The 21,098-nt window shown below is 51.1% G+C and overlaps 10 protein-coding genes across 10 annotated transcripts; 7 read left to right on the top strand and 3 right to left on the bottom strand.

Annotated features, from left to right (window-relative positions):
- Window positions 1-40: 40 nt before the first annotated feature.
- C7974DRAFT_98615 (phosphatidylinositol glycan class L) lies at window positions 41-1,279 on the bottom strand. Its single transcript, XM_046147663.1, has 3 exons — window positions 970-1,279; window positions 810-912; window positions 41-762 (listed from the first exon to the last, which is right to left on the bottom strand). The coding sequence occupies exons 1-3, from the start codon at window positions 1,184-1,186 to the stop codon at window positions 243-245; spliced, it is 840 nt and encodes a 279-aa protein (XP_046001270.1). The 5' UTR covers window positions 1,187-1,279; the 3' UTR covers window positions 41-242.
- A 55-nt stretch (window positions 1,280-1,334) lies between these two features.
- C7974DRAFT_98587 (uncharacterized protein) lies at window positions 1,335-2,228 on the top strand. The gene has a single exon (XM_046147661.1). The coding sequence runs from the start codon at window positions 1,411-1,413 to the stop codon at window positions 2,062-2,064; it is 654 nt and encodes a 217-aa protein (XP_046001269.1). The 5' UTR covers window positions 1,335-1,410; the 3' UTR covers window positions 2,065-2,228.
- Window positions 2,229-2,829: 601 nt separating this feature from the next.
- On the top strand, window positions 2,830-5,030 carry C7974DRAFT_98608 (uncharacterized protein). Its single transcript, XM_046147662.1, has one exon. It carries the CDS (start codon window positions 2,960-2,962, stop codon window positions 4,955-4,957), a length of 1,998 nt encoding a protein of 665 aa, XP_046001268.1. The 5' UTR covers window positions 2,830-2,959; the 3' UTR covers window positions 4,958-5,030.
- Window positions 5,031-7,043: 2,013 nt separating this feature from the next.
- Window positions 7,044-8,059, top strand: C7974DRAFT_302660 (Translin; the record flags this gene model as incomplete). The annotated part of the gene is made up of 7 exons (XM_046137910.1): window positions 7,044-7,127; window positions 7,180-7,216; window positions 7,263-7,316; window positions 7,367-7,500; window positions 7,550-7,658; window positions 7,707-7,792; window positions 7,844-8,059. 7 exons carry the CDS (start codon window positions 7,044-7,046, stop codon window positions 8,057-8,059), a joined length of 720 nt encoding a protein of 239 aa, XP_046001267.1.
- Window positions 8,060-8,246: 187 nt separating this feature from the next.
- Window positions 8,247-9,525, top strand: C7974DRAFT_98519 (GPI biosynthesis protein Pig-F). The gene is made up of 3 exons (XM_046147660.1): window positions 8,247-8,723; window positions 8,785-9,071; window positions 9,121-9,525. The coding sequence occupies exons 1-3, from the start codon at window positions 8,382-8,384 to the stop codon at window positions 9,236-9,238; spliced, it is 747 nt and encodes a 248-aa protein (XP_046001266.1). The 5' UTR covers window positions 8,247-8,381; the 3' UTR covers window positions 9,239-9,525.
- A 23-nt stretch (window positions 9,526-9,548) lies between these two features.
- On the top strand, window positions 9,549-11,725 carry C7974DRAFT_350665 (FAD binding domain-containing protein). Its single transcript, XM_046139467.1, has 3 exons — window positions 9,549-10,290; window positions 10,345-11,226; window positions 11,277-11,725. The coding sequence occupies exons 1-3, from the start codon at window positions 9,751-9,753 to the stop codon at window positions 11,664-11,666; spliced, it is 1,812 nt and encodes a 603-aa protein (XP_046001265.1). The 5' UTR covers window positions 9,549-9,750; the 3' UTR covers window positions 11,667-11,725.
- Window positions 11,726-12,779: 1,054 nt separating this feature from the next.
- On the bottom strand, window positions 12,780-14,513 carry C7974DRAFT_98418 (glycoside hydrolase superfamily). The gene is made up of 2 exons (XM_046147658.1): window positions 13,690-14,513; window positions 12,780-13,640 (listed from the first exon to the last, which is right to left on the bottom strand). Exons 1-2 carry the CDS (start codon window positions 14,185-14,187, stop codon window positions 12,957-12,959), a joined length of 1,182 nt encoding a protein of 393 aa, XP_046001264.1. The 5' UTR covers window positions 14,188-14,513; the 3' UTR covers window positions 12,780-12,956.
- A 586-nt stretch (window positions 14,514-15,099) lies between these two features.
- Window positions 15,100-15,874, bottom strand: C7974DRAFT_98416 (Apc13p protein-domain-containing protein). The gene is made up of 2 exons (XM_046147657.1): window positions 15,625-15,874; window positions 15,100-15,577 (listed from the first exon to the last, which is right to left on the bottom strand). Exons 1-2 carry the CDS (start codon window positions 15,625-15,627, stop codon window positions 15,122-15,124), a joined length of 459 nt encoding a protein of 152 aa, XP_046001263.1. The 5' UTR covers window positions 15,628-15,874; the 3' UTR covers window positions 15,100-15,121.
- On the top strand, window positions 15,724-19,785 carry C7974DRAFT_385149 (uncharacterized protein). The gene is made up of 3 exons (XM_046140923.1): window positions 15,724-17,087; window positions 17,159-17,239; window positions 17,297-19,785. Exons 1-3 carry the CDS (start codon window positions 16,122-16,124, stop codon window positions 19,427-19,429), a joined length of 3,180 nt encoding a protein of 1,059 aa, XP_046001262.1. The 5' UTR covers window positions 15,724-16,121; the 3' UTR covers window positions 19,430-19,785.
- A 749-nt stretch (window positions 19,786-20,534) lies between these two features.
- C7974DRAFT_408835 (Mss4-like protein) lies at window positions 20,535-21,025 on the top strand (the record flags this gene model as incomplete). Its single annotated transcript, XM_046143354.1, has 3 exons — window positions 20,535-20,614; window positions 20,666-20,830; window positions 20,884-21,025. 3 exons carry the CDS (start codon window positions 20,535-20,537, stop codon window positions 21,023-21,025), a joined length of 387 nt encoding a protein of 128 aa, XP_046001261.1.
- Window positions 21,026-21,098: the final 73 nt, after the last annotated feature.

The following is a 21,098-nucleotide window of genomic DNA, read 5'->3' as shown; positions in this document are numbered from 1 at the left end:
TGCCTACAAACGCTCGTACACGAATTATAATACCGTCAAACGCTGTTGTTAGGTGCGCTGAGTCGGTTGCGCGAACGACTGTTCTCAAAAATTTGCTGTTCTGCGCGATCGTGGGAGCAGGCTTGTGGAGTTTGGCTCAATGGTTCAGTACCTCAAATGTGGGCGATAGATGAACGAACAGACCTCGGACGTGTCTCCAATCCAACATCGACACCTCTAAACTTCGACGCTACTGGCTGACTTCACAAAGTCTTCTCTTTTTTCAGGTCATTTATGATCATGTAGCGTGAGAGCCCGATCCAGCCCCAACGAAACCAGCGCATCTGACTCTCGTGTGCAGTCGTCATGGCTCTTTGTGCGGTCCTATAAGCGAACGGAGAGCTCACAGACAATAGAGGCGTCGGGAAACTGCCAAGTTCCTTCCTCGCTACAATGGCGGCTATCAGCGTAGCAGGAGCGTCAATCAAGCTTGCGTATTTCCGGAATATTGTAGTGGTGGTCAGTGTGTAGAGCTTGATTGGACATTCCCAACCGTTATGCCTGTGCATGAGCGCCTTCAAAAACGCATGTGCGCCACCGTAAAGCGATATATGGTTTGGATGACCGGAGATGCCATGGGCGTCAAAGGTGACGATGACATCGATGTTGGCCTGTGGAGCGTCCTTGGCTGAAATCGAAGACATTTTTGGGGCAAACGTGCTGGTCAGAAGGTTGGAGATGAGACGAGGATGCCACGTGACGGTCATGGAATCGGGGAAGTTCCTGTAGCACAATCAGATAGTGATGAGATACATGTATGAGGTACTAACTTGTCTTCGACAACGTGAATGTCGTCTTTGCTACCAATACCAAGTTGAAGACCACTCTTAATGAGCTCTTTCTTGCGCGTTTCACCTAGGCCATCCGCATCGCCTGCAGGTTGGCGTCAGCTTGTGTCCGAGCTTACTTCTTTCGTCTTTCTAAACTTACCACTGCTCAAACATAAGATTTTCACGTGATTACCAAGCTCCGGACGCGTCAAAGATAGTAGAACAGGCGCAAAGAACATGGCCTCGTCGTCAGGATGGGCGATGAGTAACAAGATGCGCTTGTTCTGGAGGGTTGGGAAGGACAAGCTCAGGGCGCTTGTGTAAATCCAGAAGCCTATGATAACAAGAGGCACTGAGCCTGCGATGAGCCAATTCATTATGTACCTGGAAATCAGAGCGTCTGTGAAAAGGTTAAGGTATGGGCGGAACTGCACTCGTGAAGGCTTGTTTGTGTATGGAGTGAATGAACGAGATCTGGAGGTGAGGAAGGAGCTTTGGCCACGCCCGTCATTCAGGGTCCCTTTCCGCGGCAGAGCCGCACTGAACATTTGTCCTCTCACACAACACAACAAACAACGTAAACCACGACTCTGCCTACAACATGGCAGCCGGTAACCGCAAAGAACGGCGAGCAAAGGAAGCGAACAAATCGACACCGCACCCTTTCGATCCCTCCATCGAACTTGACGAAGAGAGCGTCAAAAATATCTTGAAGCACCCAGACCGCGCTGGACCGAAGGGCAAGTCGTTATTTGAGCTGGCAGATGAGCGCCAGAGGGAACTTGATGCGAGAAAACCAAAGAGCAAAATCGTTGAGGTCCAAGCAGCCCTGAACGAGCCAGTTGGTGCTGTAGGGGATGCCATTCTCTACGCAGTCTCTATGACCGCACTGCACCTGACGCTCGATGTCATCGTCTACAATCAATACCGCGAAGCCATCCTCTGGAACGAGATCTTCCAGCGTGCTGCTGCTGCGTCACCTATATTCGCCCTTCTGGTATATTTGACTCATCTCGAACAACCAAATCGATTCCCTACCCTACGCAACTTGGCGTTTCTGACAGGCTCTATCGCAGCTGGCTGCTACATCATATGGTCGGCAAACACGAAGGGCTACTTCTACGTAATGAAGGCAGCCCCTCCGGTCGGTGCCCTATGGGTTTGGAGTGTCATCGAGATGAGTCTTCCATATGCTGCAGTCAATGTCGTTGCCGTGGCCGCGTACATCTGGTGGAACGAGTTCAACTTCTTCTAAATCTCAAGAACCCGGGAACCCGCACAGACGAAACCGGTCTAGCACTACTGATAGCGGGTCGCGCTGAAGTCGTTCATGATAGCAGGCAGCCATCATTCCAGGTGCATGGTCGATGTCACAGTTGGCGCGCAGTCCTTTGGACATCGAGGATCGCCGCCTGCTCATCATTGACTGACACGAGTGGAAGCGTGGATTCCAAAGATCGAGACTATCACACGATCTCATTCTTGATCGGGCGCAGCCAGGGTCCTGCACCTGAGTGTGCCTTGCATTGACAGCGATTGGGGCCGTTCACACTCAGCCAGACGGAATAGCGAATGCTAAGCGAATGCTGACCCGAACGAGTGGGGCACTCAAGGATCCCAAGATCGCGACTCATCTTGCACCACCAATCAGCGACCGCGACTTCGGTCTGCCACGAGTGAGCAGAAAAAAACCCCGTCAATGGGATTCTCTGACTTGTTGCCTTGCGCCCTCAATCTCGTGTCGATTATTAGGCGACGTTGGGGCAATTGGCAGCTTTCCGGCCCCAATTGGTGCCTTGCAGCGGGGGCTGAGGCTGAGTATCATGTCAGCCATGGTGCATTTGCCGTATGCGGCATGCTGCGAACTAGTCAACGGAGCTGCAGGACTTAATTAGATCGTGTATTGCTGCTACCAATTGGCCAGTATTTGCAAACGGCCCCCGTAGGCATATATCCTGTCATCACGTCGCGCCTGCCTATAATTTAAGGACTGCTATGAACTCTTCGGCTTCTGCTCACTGTCCAGCAACACGAACCAAAACTTTGTACATACCTATCTATCCAAAACAGCCCTTCAAGGCAGTATTCGACATCCGTACTTGACGCAAGACAAAGCCACATACATTCAGAGTCATTTGGGCCCCCTCACAATGGCTCTACACGAGCAGATGCCGTTGATGAATGAGAAGTACGTGGATATTAGGCATCGGCCTTGGACGTCACGAGGTGTAAAGGAAAGAAACCCGGCGACCAAGAAGCTTACGGTGGTATGCACATCGTTATTGTGCTTATACCTTTCCTGCGCTGCGGTTGTCTCGTTTCGGGGTGCCCTAAAGTCACAACTAAGCACAGCGGCAGGCACATCTATCCCAGTTTCAAGTCTGCAAACGCCTACCGTGGTGTCGAATTACTCTTGCACACCTGAACAATCTTGCTGGCCGTCCGAAGACCAGTGGGCAGCCTTCAACCAGAGTATCGATGGCAATCTGCGGATAACTGTTCCGTGGGCTTCGTCCTGTTATTCAGATCCATCAAGCAAACAATGTCAAGAGATAAGGCGAGGCTACATGGATGGGGTATCTCGTACTGCGCAGTACGGCACCACGGAGTTCCTTGATTGGGAGACATGTGGACAGTCCCACTGTTATCTGGATTCGATGCATCCTTCATCGCCTGTTTCTGGTACATGTGGGCTTGGTAGACTGTCAACATATCATGTTGAAGCTCACACGGCCAATGAAATCAGCAAAACCTTGGATTTTGTTCGCCAACACGGTGTTCGAGTCTCCATCAAGAACACCGGCCACGACTACTTTGGACGATCAAGTGCAGCCAACTCCCTTGGCATCTGGACGCATCATATGAAGGATACAAAATACCACAAAACATTCCAGCCCAAGGGGTGCAAGACGCAGTACAAGAACATCGGGGAGGTAGGTGCGGGCATCCAAGCACAAGAGGCGTGGGAGTTCTTCGAACCCTTAAACATGCTTGTCACAGTTGGTGCTGTCGGATCTGTAGGCATCGCAGGAGGTTTTGGCCAGGGAGGTGGCCACGGACCGCTTGGCCCCACTCATGGCTTGATGGTCGACCAAGCAGTTGAATTCGAGGTCGTCACCGCGGATGGTCAGAAGCGGACAATCAACGAATGTACCGATTCTGACTTATTCTGGGCCATGCGAGGTGGCGGCGGCGGCAACTATGCAGTGCTGACATCGTACAAGTTTCAGCTACATCCTGCTGTGCCGTTGAACGTACACTTCTTCCGGGCCCACTGGCCCAAACCCACGGACATTACCCAATCAAAAGTGCATCGCGACATAGTCAGCGCGCTGGCTTCGAATCAGACAAACTTCTTGCAGAATGGTATTGCTGGCTACAACTTTTTGTTACCAGACCACATGGTATCCCTGCACGTCATGCCCTCAGCGGACACTAAAGCTATCGAGACCGTCACCAAGCAATACCACGAGTTCTTAGCCACATATCCTGGCATTACGGTTCAGAACAATTCATATCACGTCTTCCCCAGATTCTCAGAATGGCACGCCTTCACTGACCAGCCCTGCATCGCGCGCAATGGTCCCGTTGGTCTTGGACTCTCCGAAAGTGGCCGATTTATTCCCAAATCACTCTTCTCAACGCCTTTGGACATTGGTAAACTGACCTCTGCCGTCCTGACCGCTATGCAATTCTCTTATACCAACCGCGGCGGCGGATCTGCACAGCTCTACTCCACAGGTCCCGCAAACCATCCCGACGGCAGCGCGTCTAGCGCACATCCACTTTGGCGCGACAGCCTATGGCACGTCATCATGGGCGGTGGATGGACGGCTGCCACTACCCCTGCGCAGCGCACGCAGCTTCAGAACACCATTAGCGCGTCGATCCAGCCTTTCAAAGCGCTGACACCTGGTGGTGGTTGCTATGTCAATGAGGGAGACTGGATGGAAGAGAACTGGCAGCAGGCATTCTTTGGTGGAAACTATGACAGGCTATTGAGTGTCAAGAGGGAATATGACCCCACGGGGATGTTTCAGTGCTGGAAATGTGTGGGATGGACAGGACATAAGGATCCGATGTACAGTTGCTATGGACAGGGCGACAAGGAACCGCAGGCGAGTATTCCTTTGGGGCCAGTAGGGTGAAGTGGCCTGGTGCAAGCTTTGCTCTGGGTGGACTTTTGTATTTGCGTGGAGTATTGGCGTTTGACTTTCTTCTATTGTGCGCGGGATCTGTATGTAGAACGGACCATGGCTTCAGGCCAACGCCAATTCGGCTTGTACAAATGTATTCTATCTTCCTCGGTCTATCAATCCAGCACCATGCAACAACTTTGCGCAGGAAACCCAGCCTTCAATAGCGAATCTACCAACTGTACCGCGCCAAGATGATATTCGCCGCGACTGTTTTTGTCTTATCTGTGACCTACCAGCTCCTCCCCTCCCCTAACTTATCTAGTTCATCCAGGAGTGTCGAGCGCCTTACAGTATAGCAGGGGTAAGTAATCAATGTAGATCCTTAAATGTTCTACTTCTAGCAGCACCTCTCTGCAAGTAATAGTGAAGCACACCAGACTAAACAATAAGGTGCTAATATTAAAGCTGAAATATTTTGTATACCTCTACAGGCTATGTTTTGTTGACAGCTGGCTGATGTAAGGTCTTGTAACACATTGACTACTTACCCCTGACATACTGTATTCAGCGTCGACTTGCTCGACTTCTCCTCCTCAGCTAGATCTTTAGTCTTTTCCTCGGCTGCCTTCCTCTTCTTCCCCTCCGCCTTCTCCGGCTTCTCCCTCTCGTCTCTTTGGCCTTAGCCAAATTCTCTTCGGCCTTGGCCTTCTTCGCTTCATCCCTCTGCTCTTTTTTGGCCTTGGCCCATTCGGCATTCTGTGCCGAAAGTTCTTCTGCAGTCACAGGATGAGTATACCTACTTAGAGCATGTTCTGGAGGGGTGTCCTCTAAATACCAGACCTTCTTCTAAAGGCCTGGGATGCATCTGATTGGGCAGTCGCAAGGTGCCCTGCTGTCCTAGTGCGGCTTGCGACGGTTGTTCTGCGAAGCAATTCCAGCATAATGTGCCTGTAGCCACATTCCCCTGCATCGTACAGTGGTCGTCTGCAGAAATGCCCGGGTATGCATGACATTTGGAAAAACTCATCGCTTTACTATACCAGTGCAAGATCGAATGCGAATAGTTGCAGTAGAAGCCTATGACAGGTTTCGACGTCGTTGTTCTCCTCTGTTGCGGAATTGCTGCTGGCAGATTTCACAGGACATGACCTCGGAGGCACTCGTCATCTTTCAACTACGCTATGTGTTTGCATTGCATACTGGTCATATGCCGACACTTGCTGCAGCATTAACTTGATAAGTCACAATCATTTAGAGTGTTGCGGAGCATGTCTCTCGGTGAAGTGCTTAGTCACGTTGCTGGAGCTTGTCTGTAACAGTCTATGTGAGGACAATGATGAGGTCATGAATCATATGTGTGTATAGTTCTACCGAGCTATTGAGGTGTTGGGGAATGCCGAAGTACCCGGGATGAGCACGAGCCACTAAGTCACGTGATAGACTAGCTCCGCCAAGCCAACCACACAGATAATCCCACTTGCCCTCGCCCTCCTGCTTCCTTCTTTAGCTCTCTTTGCCTTTTGGCTTAGATCAAGTGTAGTATCTGTTCTTCTAAGTTTAATCGCTTAGATGCCTCTATTGAGGTCTTTCGATTATCCCAGTTTTTCATTTTGGCTGGCAGGTCACTGAGCTTGCTCAAACTTATCAGCACAGTGTCGCCGGTATTGCACTACCTCCGGTGTACGCGAACTTTTCATTGAGACAGCTGGCTTGCCAGTGGCTTGAGGAAGAGCTTTCGATCTTGTGAAGTGGTGTATAAAGGCTGCGAAACTAAACAAGGCACTGCGACGCGTCTGCCAATGTTTACCTCTGAGAAGCAATCTGCCTGAAGGCATTTGAATGACGAGCGAGTCTGCGGCTCGAACAAGAGAGCTCCTGCGTAGGCCGTGAACTTGGAGTGATGCTGCTTGCATCTGCCACAAACGTCTCCTCCAAGTCAAAATGTCGTGCAACTATTGTCTGTCTGCCCTGAAGCCGTGACGTTGCGAGCGAACTGAGCTCAAATTTTCTTTGCTGTTTGCTGGCCCAAACAAACACCAACTTCACTTGTGACGACCCTCGAGCGACGAAAATTCGTTCTACCTGCACAATTACGATGGCATCGCAATCAGGCATGGTCGATCCTGCCATCTTCCAGGACCTCCAGGCGCGTGTCGACGAGGATACAGCTGTCCGCGATGTGAGAAGCCGCCCCGCCAGCTGCACGTGAACACGCACTCATAACGCGACAGGAGCTCAAAGACATCATCCACGCACTCGAGAAGCACAGTAAGACAACATTTATCGATGGAAAGTACCAGCTAATTCATATCAGACCGCAATGTCTCGTTTGTACTGTCGAGAGCGCACTCAACGCCCGTCAACAACCGTAAGCAATCCACCGGACAGATGAGCAAGCGCCTACTCACGAACGTGCAGTTCCTGAGGTCCTCAAGGCGGCAGAAGAGTCAATCAGCACCGTAGTGGAAGATGTATCGAAGCTGTCACAGGCCGCATCAAAGCTGCCATACTACAAGTTCAACACCATGTGGTCTCGTCAGATGCAGAGCGCTGTACGTCATCTCAAGCTGCACACGAACGATCTTGCTCACAATCCACCAGGTAGAAGGCCTTCTCTTCTGGGGCTGGCTGGGTGGCTACAAGTATGATGGAGGCGATATCAAGGCTGGAAGGCTGCTCACCATTGAAGAGCTCGGCGAGATCCTGAAGAGTAGGTGGCCAAAAGCACGACACTAGACACATGGTTAACAACACACAGTCCCGGTCAACCTCAAAGAGCGAGATGAATTCCACCTCACCCTTGAGGAGTACTTGCAGTCTCTCATCTCGCTTGTGGAAGAGCTTGTATGCAACCCGCATAGTCCGATCATAGCCGGTTTGCTGACAATAACACAGACACGTCTGGCACGAAATGCTGTCACGCTTGGTGACTACGAGCGGCCCCTATTGATCAACCAATTCGTCAAGGATCTATTTGCTGGCTTCCAGATTCTCAACCTGAAGAACGATAGTCTGCGCCGCCGTGGCGACGGACTCAAGTACAGAGTCAAGGATGTGGAGGATGTGGTGTATGATCTTTCGCTGAGGAATCTGCTGCCAAAGAAAGAGTAGGCAATTCTATCAAGGAGTGTCTGATGCAGTCGGATCTCGCACGAAGACTGATAGCACCTAATACACTCTTCTCATCTCGGATTGTCATACTCTTCATCTGCCCGAACAAGGATATCGTGAAACCATCGAGGTGCTCGGTGATTGCTCGCGCTAAAAGTCAACCTGCACGGACGGACGGCATCTCCAAAACTTCGGTCTCAACACCAAAACAACGTCGATACGGCCCGGCGCCACTTCCACTCCCTTAACAACCCTCAGTGTCTCTCAAAAATTCCCTGCAGCACTCCGCGACGCTCGCAGTCATCCCACCCAACCCGGCACAATGGCCAGCGCAACCGGCATCCCCGCCGTCCCGGCACCCAAGGCGCCCGCGACACCAATTGAGCCACTGAACACAGACATTGCGCGCATCTACGCGCATGTCCATCCTGTTCTCGTTCTCTCTTTGTATGCGTACAAATTCAATGATCTCGTCGCCAACCCTGCACCGGTGCTCATTAGCACGCTACTCCCTATTGCAGTCCTGCAGGTTGTCTATGTAGCCGTGTGCCTGCCGCCGACAAGCGGTACAGGCTCGACGCCACAGATCAAGAAGCAGAAGGCCGGCGAGAAGAAGAAAGCTGTGCTTAGCAAAGTCGAGAAGGGTATCAACGAGACGGTTGTTGTATGTTGAATCACTTGGTCTGCTACAGATCATGAGAAGACCGTGCTGACACGTTGTATAGCCTGCGTTTCTCTCTCTTCTCCTTACGGCTCTGGCATCGACGCCCCTCCTCACCGCAATACTCGTCCTCTTCGGCGCACCGGTGACAACGCACCAAGCACATACTCTTCTGGCCGGCGCACATATCGCAGTGCTGAGCACTCTACCGCTAGTTTACGTACATGGAGTCAGTGGCGAGACCTGGCGAGAAGCTATTGCGCTCTTGCTACCCATAGACGAGGTTTATGGGGGCCTGATTGGCACTGTGCTGGGTGCTTGGCTGGGCGCCGTGCCTATTCCGTTGGACTGGTGAGTCTTACCTGCAAGTGCAGTTGGTGGATAGGCTAACATGCTGCAGGGACCGCGAATGGCAGAAGTGGCCGGTCACAATTGTCACGGGCGCATATGTCGGATTTGCAATTGGCAAGCTGCTGGGAGGCACACTGCTCAAGGGCAAGAAGATCATGTTTGAGTGACTCTGAGCAGTACCTCGAGTCGGCACTAGATTTGTGTAAATTATTACTAGACAAATACTCGAGCAAACTACAAGTTCGGTGCCTAAAAGTTCAGCTTCTCCACGCGCGATTGCTTTGCGCAATAGATGCTCGAAGGACACAGCTACCGAGTCTAGTAGCCGTCTGCAGCACCCGACAATACCGTCCTAATACAACATTTTACCGAAGCAATTGGGAGCTGTCAGATCTGCCGTTGCGTTGCAGCGTTCGGCTTCCTGCTCCTATAGCCATCCAATGCACGCTAGCGGACACTCCCCGCGATCGACCCGGAGCCGACCCGAGTCGATCTTACACAGCAGTATCATGACTTGACTTCGTGAGACATATATAGAGCGCGTCTGCCACCCGAACGGTGGACTATTCTTACTGTCACACAGAATCGGCTTTTGTTTCAATATCATCAGAGCTCGTCAACAATCTACTGCTTGCTTCATATAGTCTCACCCTAGCCATCTCAGCAGTTGGAATCCACCATGCCGAAGACAGACGTTCTGATAGTAGGGTCAGGCTCTGCAGGTATATTTGCAGCAACTTGGCTCGCGATCTACGGCATCCCCTTCACAATACTTGAACGACGTTCTGGGCCTCTCGAGGTAGGACAAGCTGATGGTGTGCAAGTCCGGACTGTTGAGATCTACGATTCTTTCGGGCTCGCCGAGGATCTGCTAAGAGAGGCTTACCACATCTACGAAGTGTGTTTCTGGGGCACTGACGAGGAGGGTGGCATCAAGAGGAATAGTAGATCAATTGACACGGAGCAGGGATTGAGCCATTTGCCGCACGTTATCTTGAATCAGGCGCGTATGAACGGGCTAATGCTCGGCAAGATGGAGAAGATCATGAGAGAGAAAGGGTCTTGGAATGAGGGAACTGCGAATGGGATTGAGTACGGATGGACTGTGACAGGGATCGATGTCGATCAAGACACTGTTTCCGAGCTGGATGCGCACTGTGTCCGCGTCTCCGCCACCAAAGACTCACAGGTCGAAACCTGGGAAGCGAAGTACGTTTTGGTAAGTCAAGCACAAACCTTTGCCCTGCTTGAGGTACATCGTTGACAAAGATAGGGCTGCGACGGCGCACACTCCACTGTCCGCCGCTCCCTCAATTATCGCATGCTCGGCGACTCGACTGACACTGTCTGGGGCGTCATGGACATTTACCCATTGACTGATTTCCCTGACATCCGTCGCAAATGCACCATTCACTCCTCTTCTGGCAACTTGCTCATTATTCCACGTGAGGGTGGATCGTTAGTCCGCTTCTACATCCAGCTTCCCGCGGGCTCCCAACCCAAGGATGTCACACTCTCGGATCTCCAAAACACCGCAAAGAATATATTCGCACCGTATAGCATGGCCTTCGCTGATACGTTTTGGTGGAGTGCATACTCAATCGGCCAGCGCCTAGCCGACAACTTCCACAAGGACATGCGAATCTTTCTCACCGGCGATGCATGCCACACACACTCACCCAAGGCAGGCCAGGGCATGAACGTCAGTCTGCAGGACGGATACAATCTCGGCTGGAAACTTGGGAGCGTGCTTTCCCGCCTCTCGCCGCCATCTATTCTACCATCGTACGTCTCTGAGCGTAGCAAAACCGCCGCCGATCTGATAGCGTTCGATCGCGAGCTGAGTCGCTTGTTTAGCAGGAAGGAAGAAAAGGTGGGCGAATTCGCGGAGTACTTCACTAAGAGTGGTCGATACATGGCTGGGTTTACAGCACGGTACGAGGACTCCCCAATCTCGAATATGGAACAAAGTAAGGAGGAAGTGGCGACCGGCATCAATGTTGGTATGCGGTTCCCCAACGCGCAGGTGGTACGATTCTGCGATGCGCGGCCCGTGCAGCTGCAGAGCGCGTGTAAGAGTGACGGGCGGTGGAGGGTTGTTGTTTTTGCTGGCGATGTCGTTCAAAACCCTGCAAGCAAGGATAAGATGGAGAGAGTATGTTTTTCTCCTTTTCGCATTGATAGCGCAATACTGACGACGCACAGCTCGCTTCTACGCTTGAAGAGACACTCAAGCGCTTCACGCCATTGGGAAGTCACCTGGACAGCGTCATCGAACCTCTGCTTATTCTAAGCACACGCTTCAGGGATACTGAGCAGCTGCTGATCCCTGATGTCTTCAGCCCGAAGACAGGCAAGTGGGGTATAAAGGACTTGCACAAGACCTATATTGATGATGAGCACTATAATGCTGGACATGGGCAAGCGTACGAAAAGTACGGTGTTGATCCTGAGAAAGGAGCGCTGGTAATCGTACGGCCTGATCAATATGTCGCAAAGACTTTGAGCTTGGAAGATGGAGCGGGTGTGGAGGAGTTCTTCGCAGGATGTCTGCTGGAACAGAACACTCAGGCAAACGGGACAGGTAAACATTGAGCAGCCCTGACAAGTAGTGTTTCTGTACTATCAAGGGCCATAATGCATTGATACTAGCCCAGTGTATTAAAATCGCAAGACAGATGTGCCACCGTGCTTGCGCAGCCCTGTATTGTCGCCAGTCCGCGATGCTACCATTGGTCTGTCCGATGAGCAGAATGCCAAAACTCAACGCCGTAAGCCTTTATTCACTCTCAGGGATCTCCTGCCACTCGAGAAAGTCATCGACGACTTCAATCTCTTCTGTGTTGTCGCCCGATCGCAACCAATGCCTTCCGGGTGAGTGAGACCTTTTCTGCCTACCCTCAACTTCACAACTCTCGACCTCGTATTCACCGTCGCCGCCGCAATATCTTTCGCTTTGTACTCCTGTGTCAAAAATTCAACTTCGTCGCGGAACCACTGTAAACTCGTTCTGCACCCTGTCTCCTTTGAAACGTTCAATTGCCTCGCTTCGATCAGTGTAGCGTCTCCGAAGCAAAGTTGCGTGACCCAGCTATCACGCTCGTGCGTAGCTTTCAAGTGAAGGTGTTGAACATCGATAGCCGACGGAACTAGATAGGTATCATCTCCTAGAAGGTCTGTACTGCGCATTCGTGGGGTAATGGCGTAGAGGTAGAGCGGGCTGTTGAGGAGGAAGATCAGACCGTATTTGGAATGTCAGTAAGGCTCCAGCGGTGGTAGAGAACAGCCTACCAAGAAGCTTCCTGTCGTACTCAGGCTGCGAGTCTTCTGACAGCTGCGATAGCTCGAAGTCGAGGTGTTGGTACAGCGCGACAAGCTGGATGCGAGCCAGGACTCCTGGTGCCAGTCTGAGACGGGCAATATGAGCAATCATCTTTTGATGCAGAGGTTTTTGCCCTATCATCGAGAAAGAAGTGGTGACGGAGGTGTTGGAGAGTGAACGGGCACTTCTCCCACCTTTTGTGATAGGGTGTTTTCACTAATACCTTGGCTTTTTAGGTGAGAGAGCAGGCCGCCCAACATCTGCCTTGTCACTCCCATAACTTCACTTGAAATGTTGAGCCTAAAAAAGGCCTACCTTCCCTCGGCTTGCTACGCGTATCACGAAGATCAAGACAAATGGTATCTGATATAACCAATCCAAATTTGCTCTCATGCATCAAGATCATCAATGATCCCATAATCAATGTGTGTTCGTACCGTGCAAGTAGACATCATTTTATGCCGCTGCACATGTGCATACATGTTCTCGCGCCGTGTTGGGTTCCCTATCTTTATTTGCTCATAATCGTTACTTCAAATCAAGACAGTAGCGCGTATCAAGAACTATGAGCAATACTTCTTCCCCTGTTTCTCATCAAGAAACCCCGCGTCAATAAAAGATTCGTAATTCCAGTATTCGCTCTGTGTTCCCTCGCCCGCGACAGTGACGTTTCCACGAAACTTAGCAGTCCAGTATGAATTTCCCTGGGTAAATTTGTTGTATGCATATAGCCCGGTGTTGACGTTCTTCGCTCGGTTCACGATTCTGTTGTTCGTGCTGGTCTGAATTGACCACTCGCCCACAAACACCGGAAACTTGCCGTCACCAGCGAGCCTCTTTGCGTCTGCACAAAGCAGACTTGTGACGTTGTCAGAATCACTCAGCCGCCCGAAATAGTAGTTGTGCACATCGAACACAATGTTGTCACTCTTGTCAAACGATGGAGACCAGAAAGGCTCGCCCTTGAAGCTGCCCTGTAGCATTACAGGAATCTTACAGTTCACCGCTTCGGCGCGCTGCAAGACTGCTTTGAAATACTTTAACACCCAGGCGCTCCCGGCATCCGAGAGCGCGGCAGGTGTGCCGAACTTGGAGAAATCGGGGTTATCGGCGGGTTCATTGATGGGAGCCAACGAGTACGACTGTGGAGAACCTGATTTTTGGATGAAGTTGAGTGCAGCATCAACGACATCGAGGGACAGATCGAGGTTTTTGGTGCTGTTGAACCATTCCCATTTCCCAACGCGCTGTATTAACGTCAGTGATGAGGAGTGTAGATAAGGGGGCTGAGCTCACTTCGCCAATGTCCAATCCGTTGACGCCACCAGGAAGCGAGTGTAAGTCGAGGACGACATGCATGCCGTACTTCTTAATTGCGTAGTCTGCGACTCGCTTGAAGTATTTCTGCTGATTCCCCGAGTGGTATCCAGCGCCAGGGACATCTATCCAGGCTGCGTATGTTGTAGGGATGCGAATGAGATTTATGCCTCCAGACGCAAGCTTATCGATGTCTTTGCTCGTGATGTATGTTGCATAGCGTTTTTCGAACACAGAATCGCATTGATCGCCGAGCTGGACGCAGCAATTCCACTCATCGACGGTGCCTCTGCAGTGCTGATCCCACCAATACGGGTCAATTGTGGCTTCTTGAGCAAGCCATCCTCCGAGATTGACACCGTTGGCGTGAAACTTTCTCCAGTTCACGTAGTCGCCTCTTTGGGCTGTGGTAGGACTCGCAAGAACCGTGGATGAGAGGCCAAAGAGAGCGGCGTTGAGAACGAATTGGGCTACCATGTTTATGGATCTGGGTATCAAGATTGGTGGCCGATGGACTGCAGCTGCCGTGCTTGCTCTTATACACTTGAAGGTGCAAGCCACCAATGATTCCAATTGGCCAGTATCTTGATCGAATGAACAGCGGTGTCGGTGCACTCGATGCGGAGATTGGGCTAAGAGAAATCATCAAGAAATTGAAGTAGCTAGCTGATAAAAGGAAAAGAGCCGCCTTACTTCGTGAGCGGTATGTCCGAAGCTGGATTGGTGGTGAACAGGATAGTATTCTAACATCGGCTGTACATCCTTGAGTTCGGTGCGATTGGTGCAACCGCTGCGCTACCCCAGAATTCGGCCCCAGAATTGTGAGCCGGCATGGGGAAATACAGGCAAGTGCCGGGGGACGTGCTACCTGCAAGGATGTGCTGCGATGGCGGATCGTAAAGACGGGTTACATGCCTTGTACGAATCGTACATCTTGCATGTGCGATCGCTTTCTTGGGTGCCACAATTGATCATTCTTCGTCACATCGCTGTACAAAAAAGTTCTGCTCGTACATGCCAAACATCAAAATTTCTTGGTCTGTCCCACTGTGGAGTCAATCTCATTGGATTTCGGGTTTAATGAGTCCGACAGTCTTCACGAGGTTTTTGTTACCTGAAGACTGCCCGAAATGGGGCACATCGCAGGGGCTGACCCTTTGGATGCCCTCTGCATGAGTGCTCTGCAAGGGAAGTCTTTACGTCATACCAGCAGCGATGCCTGCGCGTTGTGCATGGTTTGCGATATCCTGTCACCGGAACTGAGGAACGCTAACTTCCGCTTCCTGGACACCTCGGCCAAGGACTGGCGGTTTATCATCATTCCAGGTCGTACAATGCTTCTCAGCAACTGCACTGTCCCCAGATAATTTCTGTTGTTTTCTTCCTCACATCTTCGCGATCGTATACCTCTTCACCTAGACAACCCATTACCCGCAGCACTTCCACCGCTTTGCGCATCGCTGCCAGAACCGATCGGTCTCACGAGTCCTGCTTGCGGTCCAGGTTGTCTCCTCAAGGCTGTAATCACTGGCTCCTCTTCCTTTCTTCCCGCTGCACCTCGACCAGGCGCGCGCCCGCCAGCGCCCTGCACTTCAGCAGCTATCGGACCGCGTCTCAGCAGCTCTTCGAGACCGAGGTCGCGCCACGTAGGCTCCTTCTTCGCTTGTGTCGCGCGCTGAATGCCAAATGCTGCGTGTTGGTCTGGCACAACGTCATCCTCGTCTTCAGGGTTGAGGGGCTGCAGGTGCGGTGGTATGTCAACATTCTCGAATTCAAGTTTAGATGATGTTGAGTTTGTGAAAGACTCGAAAAGATCTGCGTGACGAGAAGCATGCATGTGGAGGTATGTTGCTGATGAATCGCGTGACTGCGCAAGTTTAGTGATGAGTGATCCAGCACTGGGGCAGTGCTGACCATGATGAGCAGATCCGGGAAGACTCTTTCCAAATCGAATGCCGAATCACCAAGACCGATTGAAAGGCGGTTGACGTTGTCTCAGTGAAGAAGTGGGGTCACTACCTTCACCAGGCGGATGTTTGTGTACAGTATCGATAACATTGCAAGTCCGTGCACTTTAAACCGGATCCGGTCAAACTCCACTGCACGCCTTTCTTGATCGAACGATCACGTGTAGCTCGAATTTAGCATTAGTGGTGTCGCGGAAGAGATTACCGATCTCTGCAAATCAGCTTGCCCACTGAGAGCAAAGTCACAAACACGACCCGAGGCGCTATGCCTTACGCAGCAAGATCCTGGGTTCCCTACTGCAGACTAGGTGCTTGGCTCAGGCGATCTAGATTGTAGTGTCGATCGTCGTGCCTTCGAAGAATACGATGTGATGTTTCAAGCCCAGGCAGTTGATCTCACGTGAATGTCTGCTTGCAAGAGAGTCCTTCAGTTCATCGCGCAGCATGGTCTCCTTCGTTGCGGATATGGATCCGGTTGGGATGGAGACCTTTCTCTCACAGTTCGGGATCAAGCGACATCGAAATGCTCAGGGGAAGATCAACTGGACCATCAATGTCATCACTCAGGAAGCAGATGCTCAGACACAATCGGCGTATTTGGATGAACGGCTTGGATTTTGGAAGCTCCACCAGTCTCCGGGGTACGAGCCATTGGACGCAGGCGCAGCAAAAGAAGAAGCAGAAGCACACCGTGAAAACACTTCCCCGCCGGCCGAAACGAAATGGACCCATTCGTTTCCCTCCTCCAGTCATGCCCAAGCGCTGCTCGACTGGGACTGGGGAGCTACTTCACTCGGGCCTCTGGAGACTTGGCCCCGCTCACTGCAGTTGTACACCCAGATGTTGCTCTCGGACTTTCGCCCAGCCACGATATACTGGGGTCCCCGAAGAATCGCCATATACAACGAAGCTTTGATACCCGTCATCGGTGCTTTTCATCCTGCCCTGATGGGCCGGTCTTTTGAAGAAGTTTTGCCGCATTCATGGGAGTATTTTGGTCCGCTGTTTCGCGCCCTTGAGGAAGATGGGCATGGGGTCGCCCGCCATGGACTCGAGCACTCTACCATGCGAAATGGCTACTTAGAAGAATCATGGTGGGATGGTGGGCTCATCGCTCTTAGGGATGATTGTGGCGGATATGGAGGTGCTTACTTCTCTTGGACGGAAGCGACCAGGACAACATTGCGAGACCGACGGACAAGAATGATCAACCAGCTAGGACACTCATCGCTCTCTCCCAATTTCTCGTTCTGGCAGCATGTCCACGACATCCTGGGAAATTACCCCCGCGATATTCCCATGGCAATGATGTACAGCAGCGACGAAGGCCAGCCATCCAACGGGCGGCTACATCGCAGGCACACTATTGGAATTGATGAGGCACATGTTACAGCACCGAGTGAACTTGATGTCAGTGAATCCATGTTAGATCCTTTAGATCTCCTTCCAAGAGCATTGTACTGACTTCACCTCCGATGCAGCTTGCATCGACTGATGAAGATACTGTGCTTATGTCGTTATTGCGTCGTGCACAAGAAATTTCAGCGGATTTTCTCGTCGTCGTAAGTTCACTCTCGTATTTATCAGCATTGTTTCTGACTATAGTGTCTTCATTCCAGGACTTGAGCATTGAAAAATTGTATGCCACGCTCCTGGAAAATATCAACTGGGTAGGTTTCGGCGAGCCAAGTCGACACCTTGCTGTGGTCCCTATAAGAGACAAATTTCTGACCAAGGGTTTCATTATCCTGGGTCTGAATCCTCGCAGAACTTTCGATGAGGATCATAAGCAGTTCGTAACAGAACTAGCACGTCAGCTAAACGAGACCGCGATAAGAGCGACCTTTCGGCAAGACTTACAGAACAGAGAGCAGGTGCTTGCAACAGAATTGAGCGAGAGTGAAAAACGGGCAAGTAGAATGGCTCAAATCGTTCCAGTTGGTATCTACGAGCTAGCTGCTGATGGCGCCTTGCATTGGGCGAACAGACAATTCTTTGAAATAATGGGGGTTCCTCATGGTCAGCGTCAAAAGGAGTCATTTGTTTGGACAGATTACATTCACCCCGAGGACCACGAGCGCGCGAACGAAAAGATGGCCAACTGTCTTCTACAAGGTCTCGATATCTCTGACACTCTGAGACTCAGAAGAAGCTGGCAACCTCCCGGATTGGAACCTGACTCTTCAGATACCTCCGAGCCGTTTTGGGTCATGTACTCTGCTTCGCTTAATCTCAAAGCAGACGGCTCAACCTCCTCCCTCACAGGCTCTATGACGGATATATCTCACCTCAAGTGGGCAGAGCAATTGCAACTTCGGAATGCGGAAACCGCACGGAGAGAAAGGCGCGTACAAGAGGAATTCATCGACATCACGTCACACGAAATGCGCAATCCTTTATCCGCTATCACACAATCCGCTGACGGTATCCTGCTATCGCTTGAAGATGCAAAAGAGGTTGAAGATCCTGTCTCGCTCCAAAGGATCATTGGTCTGAATGCGGAAGCCGCTGAATCAATCCTCTTCTGTGCTGCACATCAGAAACGTATCATCGATGATATACTCACGCTTGGCAAGCTTGACTCGAAGTTGCTGACGATATCGCCGGCCGCATTTTCTTTGCAAGATCTCCTCGATCAAGCTCTGCAAATGTTTAAGGCGGAGTTTGAGGTCAACAAAATACAGGTAAAGACCGTCATTGAGATGGTACCTGTTGATGCAAGGCCGACTGAAAGTACGAATTCGATTTTTTACGGCGATTCTTCCCGACTATTGCAAGTGCTAGTGAATCTGATGACAAACGCCATCAAATTCACCAAGCACCAACCATTGAGGCATATCAGTGTTCGTTGCGGGTGGAGCTCCTCCTCTCCTCCTCCGCATCTTTTCGGCAAAAGCTTCCAGTGGCACTGTACAGATCTTCCGCGGCCAGATCTGACACAAGATCCAGACTATGGGCAAGGTGAACCATCCTACCTGCATTTCGCGATTACGGATAGCGGTGAAGGCATATCACCGGATGCGTTGGAGCGAATTTTTACAAAGTTTGAGCAAGCAGATAGAAGGACCCACACCAAATATGGTGGTTCTGGGCTCGGCCTATACATTTCTCGAGAATTGTCCGAGCTACAAGGTGGCTGTATTGGCATTGAGTCAGCACTTGGTATCGGCAGTACGTTCGCATTCTACACCAAGGTCCGACAACCAGACGCACAAACACCGCTGAATGCCCCAAACTTTCATACAATACCTGGACCAGAAGTTGCCTTGGGAAAACTCGATTTGAGAGGGGAAACGTTGCCGAGGAATTTACAACCTCAAACAAACTACAACATACTTGTTGTCGAAGATAATGTGCTCAACCAGAACGTTCTTGCAAAGCAACTTAGAAGAGCAGGGTGCAGCGTGCAAGTCGGTAATCACGGCGGGGAAGCCGTCGACATCGTGCTTCGGAGACTTGGTCAAGCTACGCAGTATAACACTGTACTACTAGATGACCAATTGCCCTACCTCGACTGCATACTGATGGATTGGGAAATGCCTATCTGTGATGGTATAAAAGCTACCAAAACAATTAGAAGCATCGAGAAAGAGCAGGGCGCAGAGAGGAGTCTCATCATTGGAATCACAGCGAACGTAAGATCGGAGCAGATAGAAAGAGCGCGAGACGCTGGAATGGACGAGGTCGTTCCAAAACCCTTTCGTGTGGCAGAGCTGTTGGCCAAGATACGTGGCTTTGCAGCGCCCTCTTAAACAAGCGATTTTCGATTTGAACATCATTTTCGACTATCCACTATGTAGAGTAGATGTCATACAAGCAGTCATCTGCTCTGAGCTTTGGCCGCAGTGACCCCTAGATAGAAATAGTCTGTCATGGCGTGTGGAGAGCCATCCTTCGGCGAGGCGTCAATGGGTTCAGGACGCGGAAGAAGTCCTACCTTATACATTGGGTGTACTCTACCGAACCTGCAGTGTTCCTGCACCCACATCGTGGATGCCCATGATTGGCTCTTGCCTAGATAATGGTGGACGACGTGTGACTCATCCGTTGGTCCTACATTGCCTACCTAATCGTATCGTACGTGCGCTACGTGGTGAGAACATCCAGCCTGCGATTTATATAATCGTAGAGGAGATGGTTTGCGACATTGGACAATGGATCTGTCGATTCTTGATAGTGGGGATATAACGGGGATTCGGACGTTGGGTATTGATGCTGGCTGACGGAGCACCTGGTTGTCACGCTTTCCCCTTCCTGGTCGCCCTGTCATCCGTCGATCCTACATTAGCTCACCACACGTCTTCCCTTATAATATGTTTGGGAGTCCACACCTCTTCCTTGTCTCCAAAGCTACCGACTATACGGACGGAAATCGACTCGCAGCAATGCCATTATTCTGGCATGTCAGCACCCACCCTACAGCTCTCATCAAATCTATCGGCTTGCCCACCGAGCAGCACAGACACAATGGGTGTCCAGAAATCTTGGCGAGAAGAGCAATGCATCTTTTGAATCCATAGCGGAGTACTGAAGAGTGGTAAAGGTCCGTGTACATCACTGCGCTGAGCTGGATCTTCAACTAACATGCTCCGCAGTTGCCGTATAGGTGTACCAATCGGTTGATCATTGTACCAAGCAACCTCCAACAACATATTGAATCTTGTCACGCCGATTCTTTGTCGACGATTCAATGCCAACTCAATCTTGCAACCACATAGCCGAGGCAGCGCCGCAATTGTCTCCGCAGGGATCCGTTGGCCCCACTGCGTCATCTATCTCACCCTCGCGCCCCCAGCTTTTCCACTCCCCATATTCTCATCTCTCGTCTTTCGCATTCTTAGACAAACAATCGCCAAAATGCTCGAAGGCCGTTGTAACTGCGCCAGTATCAAGGTCTCTATCCCGGAATTGCCCAAGAACTCGGCTATTTGCTACTGGTGCGCGTCCATGAACATAGAGGCGCTGGGAACTGCTCGCTAACTTTGTAGTGCGAATTGCCGCCGACAAGGATCAGGCCCAGGGTCGATTCTCTATGTGTTTGACAAATTGCAGGTAAAGATCGATGATCCCAAGGGCGCGCTTAAGAACTACAAAGACAGCGATACGACGTCTGGAAACACGATCACTCGCCAGTTTTGTGGCAATTGTGGAAGGTGAGTTGAATCATACAGTGGCGTTTGAATCAAATCGACTGACGCTTGGAAAGCCCAGTTGCATCTCTGCTATCTGATGATTCGCCACAAATTTTTGTGAAGGGTGGACTGTTTAGTCACTGTCCCCATCCGAAGCCGAACTATACAGCTTTCCCACAAGACAAGCCTGAGTGGCTCGAAATTGCCAAGATGTAAGGTCGATACGAGGGCGCTGGGAAAAAGGACTCCCTCGAAGACTTCAATGCGCGTGTGCAAAGTGATGGATGCA

The sequence above is a fragment of the Boeremia exigua genome (assembly GCF_020726555.1).
Source record: "Boeremia exigua strain MPI-SDFR-AT-0100 chromosome Unknown C7974scaffold_2, whole genome shotgun sequence".
NCBI lineage: Eukaryota > Fungi > Ascomycota > Dothideomycetes > Pleosporales > Didymellaceae > Boeremia > Boeremia exigua.
Note: the sequence above shows the minus strand (reverse complement) of the source record. Positions and strands in the feature narration are given on the sequence as shown.

Excerpts from the sequence above, each read along its gene's own strand:
- C7974DRAFT_98615 (XM_046147663.1), bottom strand. The coding sequence starts at position 1,186 with ATGAATTGGCTCATCGCAGGCTCAGTGCCTCTTGTTATCATAGGCTTC. Across the intron at positions 913-969 it reads AATCTTATGTTTGAGCAGTG|GCGATGCGGATGGCCTAGGT; the intron begins GTAAGTTTAGAA and ends GCCAACCTGCAG. Across the intron at positions 763-809 it reads ATTCACGTTGTCGAAGACAA|GAACTTCCCCGATTCCATGA; the intron begins GTTAGTACCTCA and ends ATTGTGCTACAG.
- C7974DRAFT_98587 (XM_046147661.1), top strand. The coding sequence starts at position 1,411 with ATGGCAGCCGGTAACCGCAAAGAACGGCGAGCAAAGGAAGCGAACAAA.
- C7974DRAFT_98608 (XM_046147662.1), top strand. The coding sequence starts at position 2,960 with ATGGCTCTACACGAGCAGATGCCGTTGATGAATGAGAAGTACGTGGAT.
- C7974DRAFT_98519 (XM_046147660.1), top strand. The coding sequence starts at position 8,382 with ATGGCCAGCGCAACCGGCATCCCCGCCGTCCCGGCACCCAAGGCGCCC. Across the intron at positions 8,724-8,784 it reads GTATCAACGAGACGGTTGTT|CCTGCGTTTCTCTCTCTTCT; the intron begins GTATGTTGAATC and ends CACGTTGTATAG. Across the intron at positions 9,072-9,120 it reads GTGCCTATTCCGTTGGACTG|GGACCGCGAATGGCAGAAGT; the intron begins GTGAGTCTTACC and ends AACATGCTGCAG.
- C7974DRAFT_350665 (XM_046139467.1), top strand. The coding sequence starts at position 9,751 with ATGCCGAAGACAGACGTTCTGATAGTAGGGTCAGGCTCTGCAGGTATA. Across the intron at positions 10,291-10,344 it reads GGGAAGCGAAGTACGTTTTG|GGCTGCGACGGCGCACACTC; the intron begins GTAAGTCAAGCA and ends TGACAAAGATAG. Across the intron at positions 11,227-11,276 it reads GCAAGGATAAGATGGAGAGA|CTCGCTTCTACGCTTGAAGA; the intron begins GTATGTTTTTCT and ends GACGACGCACAG.
- C7974DRAFT_98418 (XM_046147658.1), bottom strand. The coding sequence starts at position 14,187 with ATGGTAGCCCAATTCGTTCTCAACGCCGCTCTCTTTGGCCTCTCATCC. Across the intron at positions 13,641-13,689 it reads ACGGATTGGACATTGGCGAA|CGCGTTGGGAAATGGGAATG; the intron begins GTGAGCTCAGCC and ends ACGTTAATACAG.
- C7974DRAFT_385149 (XM_046140923.1), top strand. The coding sequence starts at position 16,122 with ATGGTCTCCTTCGTTGCGGATATGGATCCGGTTGGGATGGAGACCTTT. Across the intron at positions 17,088-17,158 it reads CAGCACCGAGTGAACTTGAT|CTTGCATCGACTGATGAAGA; the intron begins GTCAGTGAATCC and ends CCTCCGATGCAG. Across the intron at positions 17,240-17,296 it reads CAGCGGATTTTCTCGTCGTC|GACTTGAGCATTGAAAAATT; the intron begins GTAAGTTCACTC and ends TCTTCATTCCAG.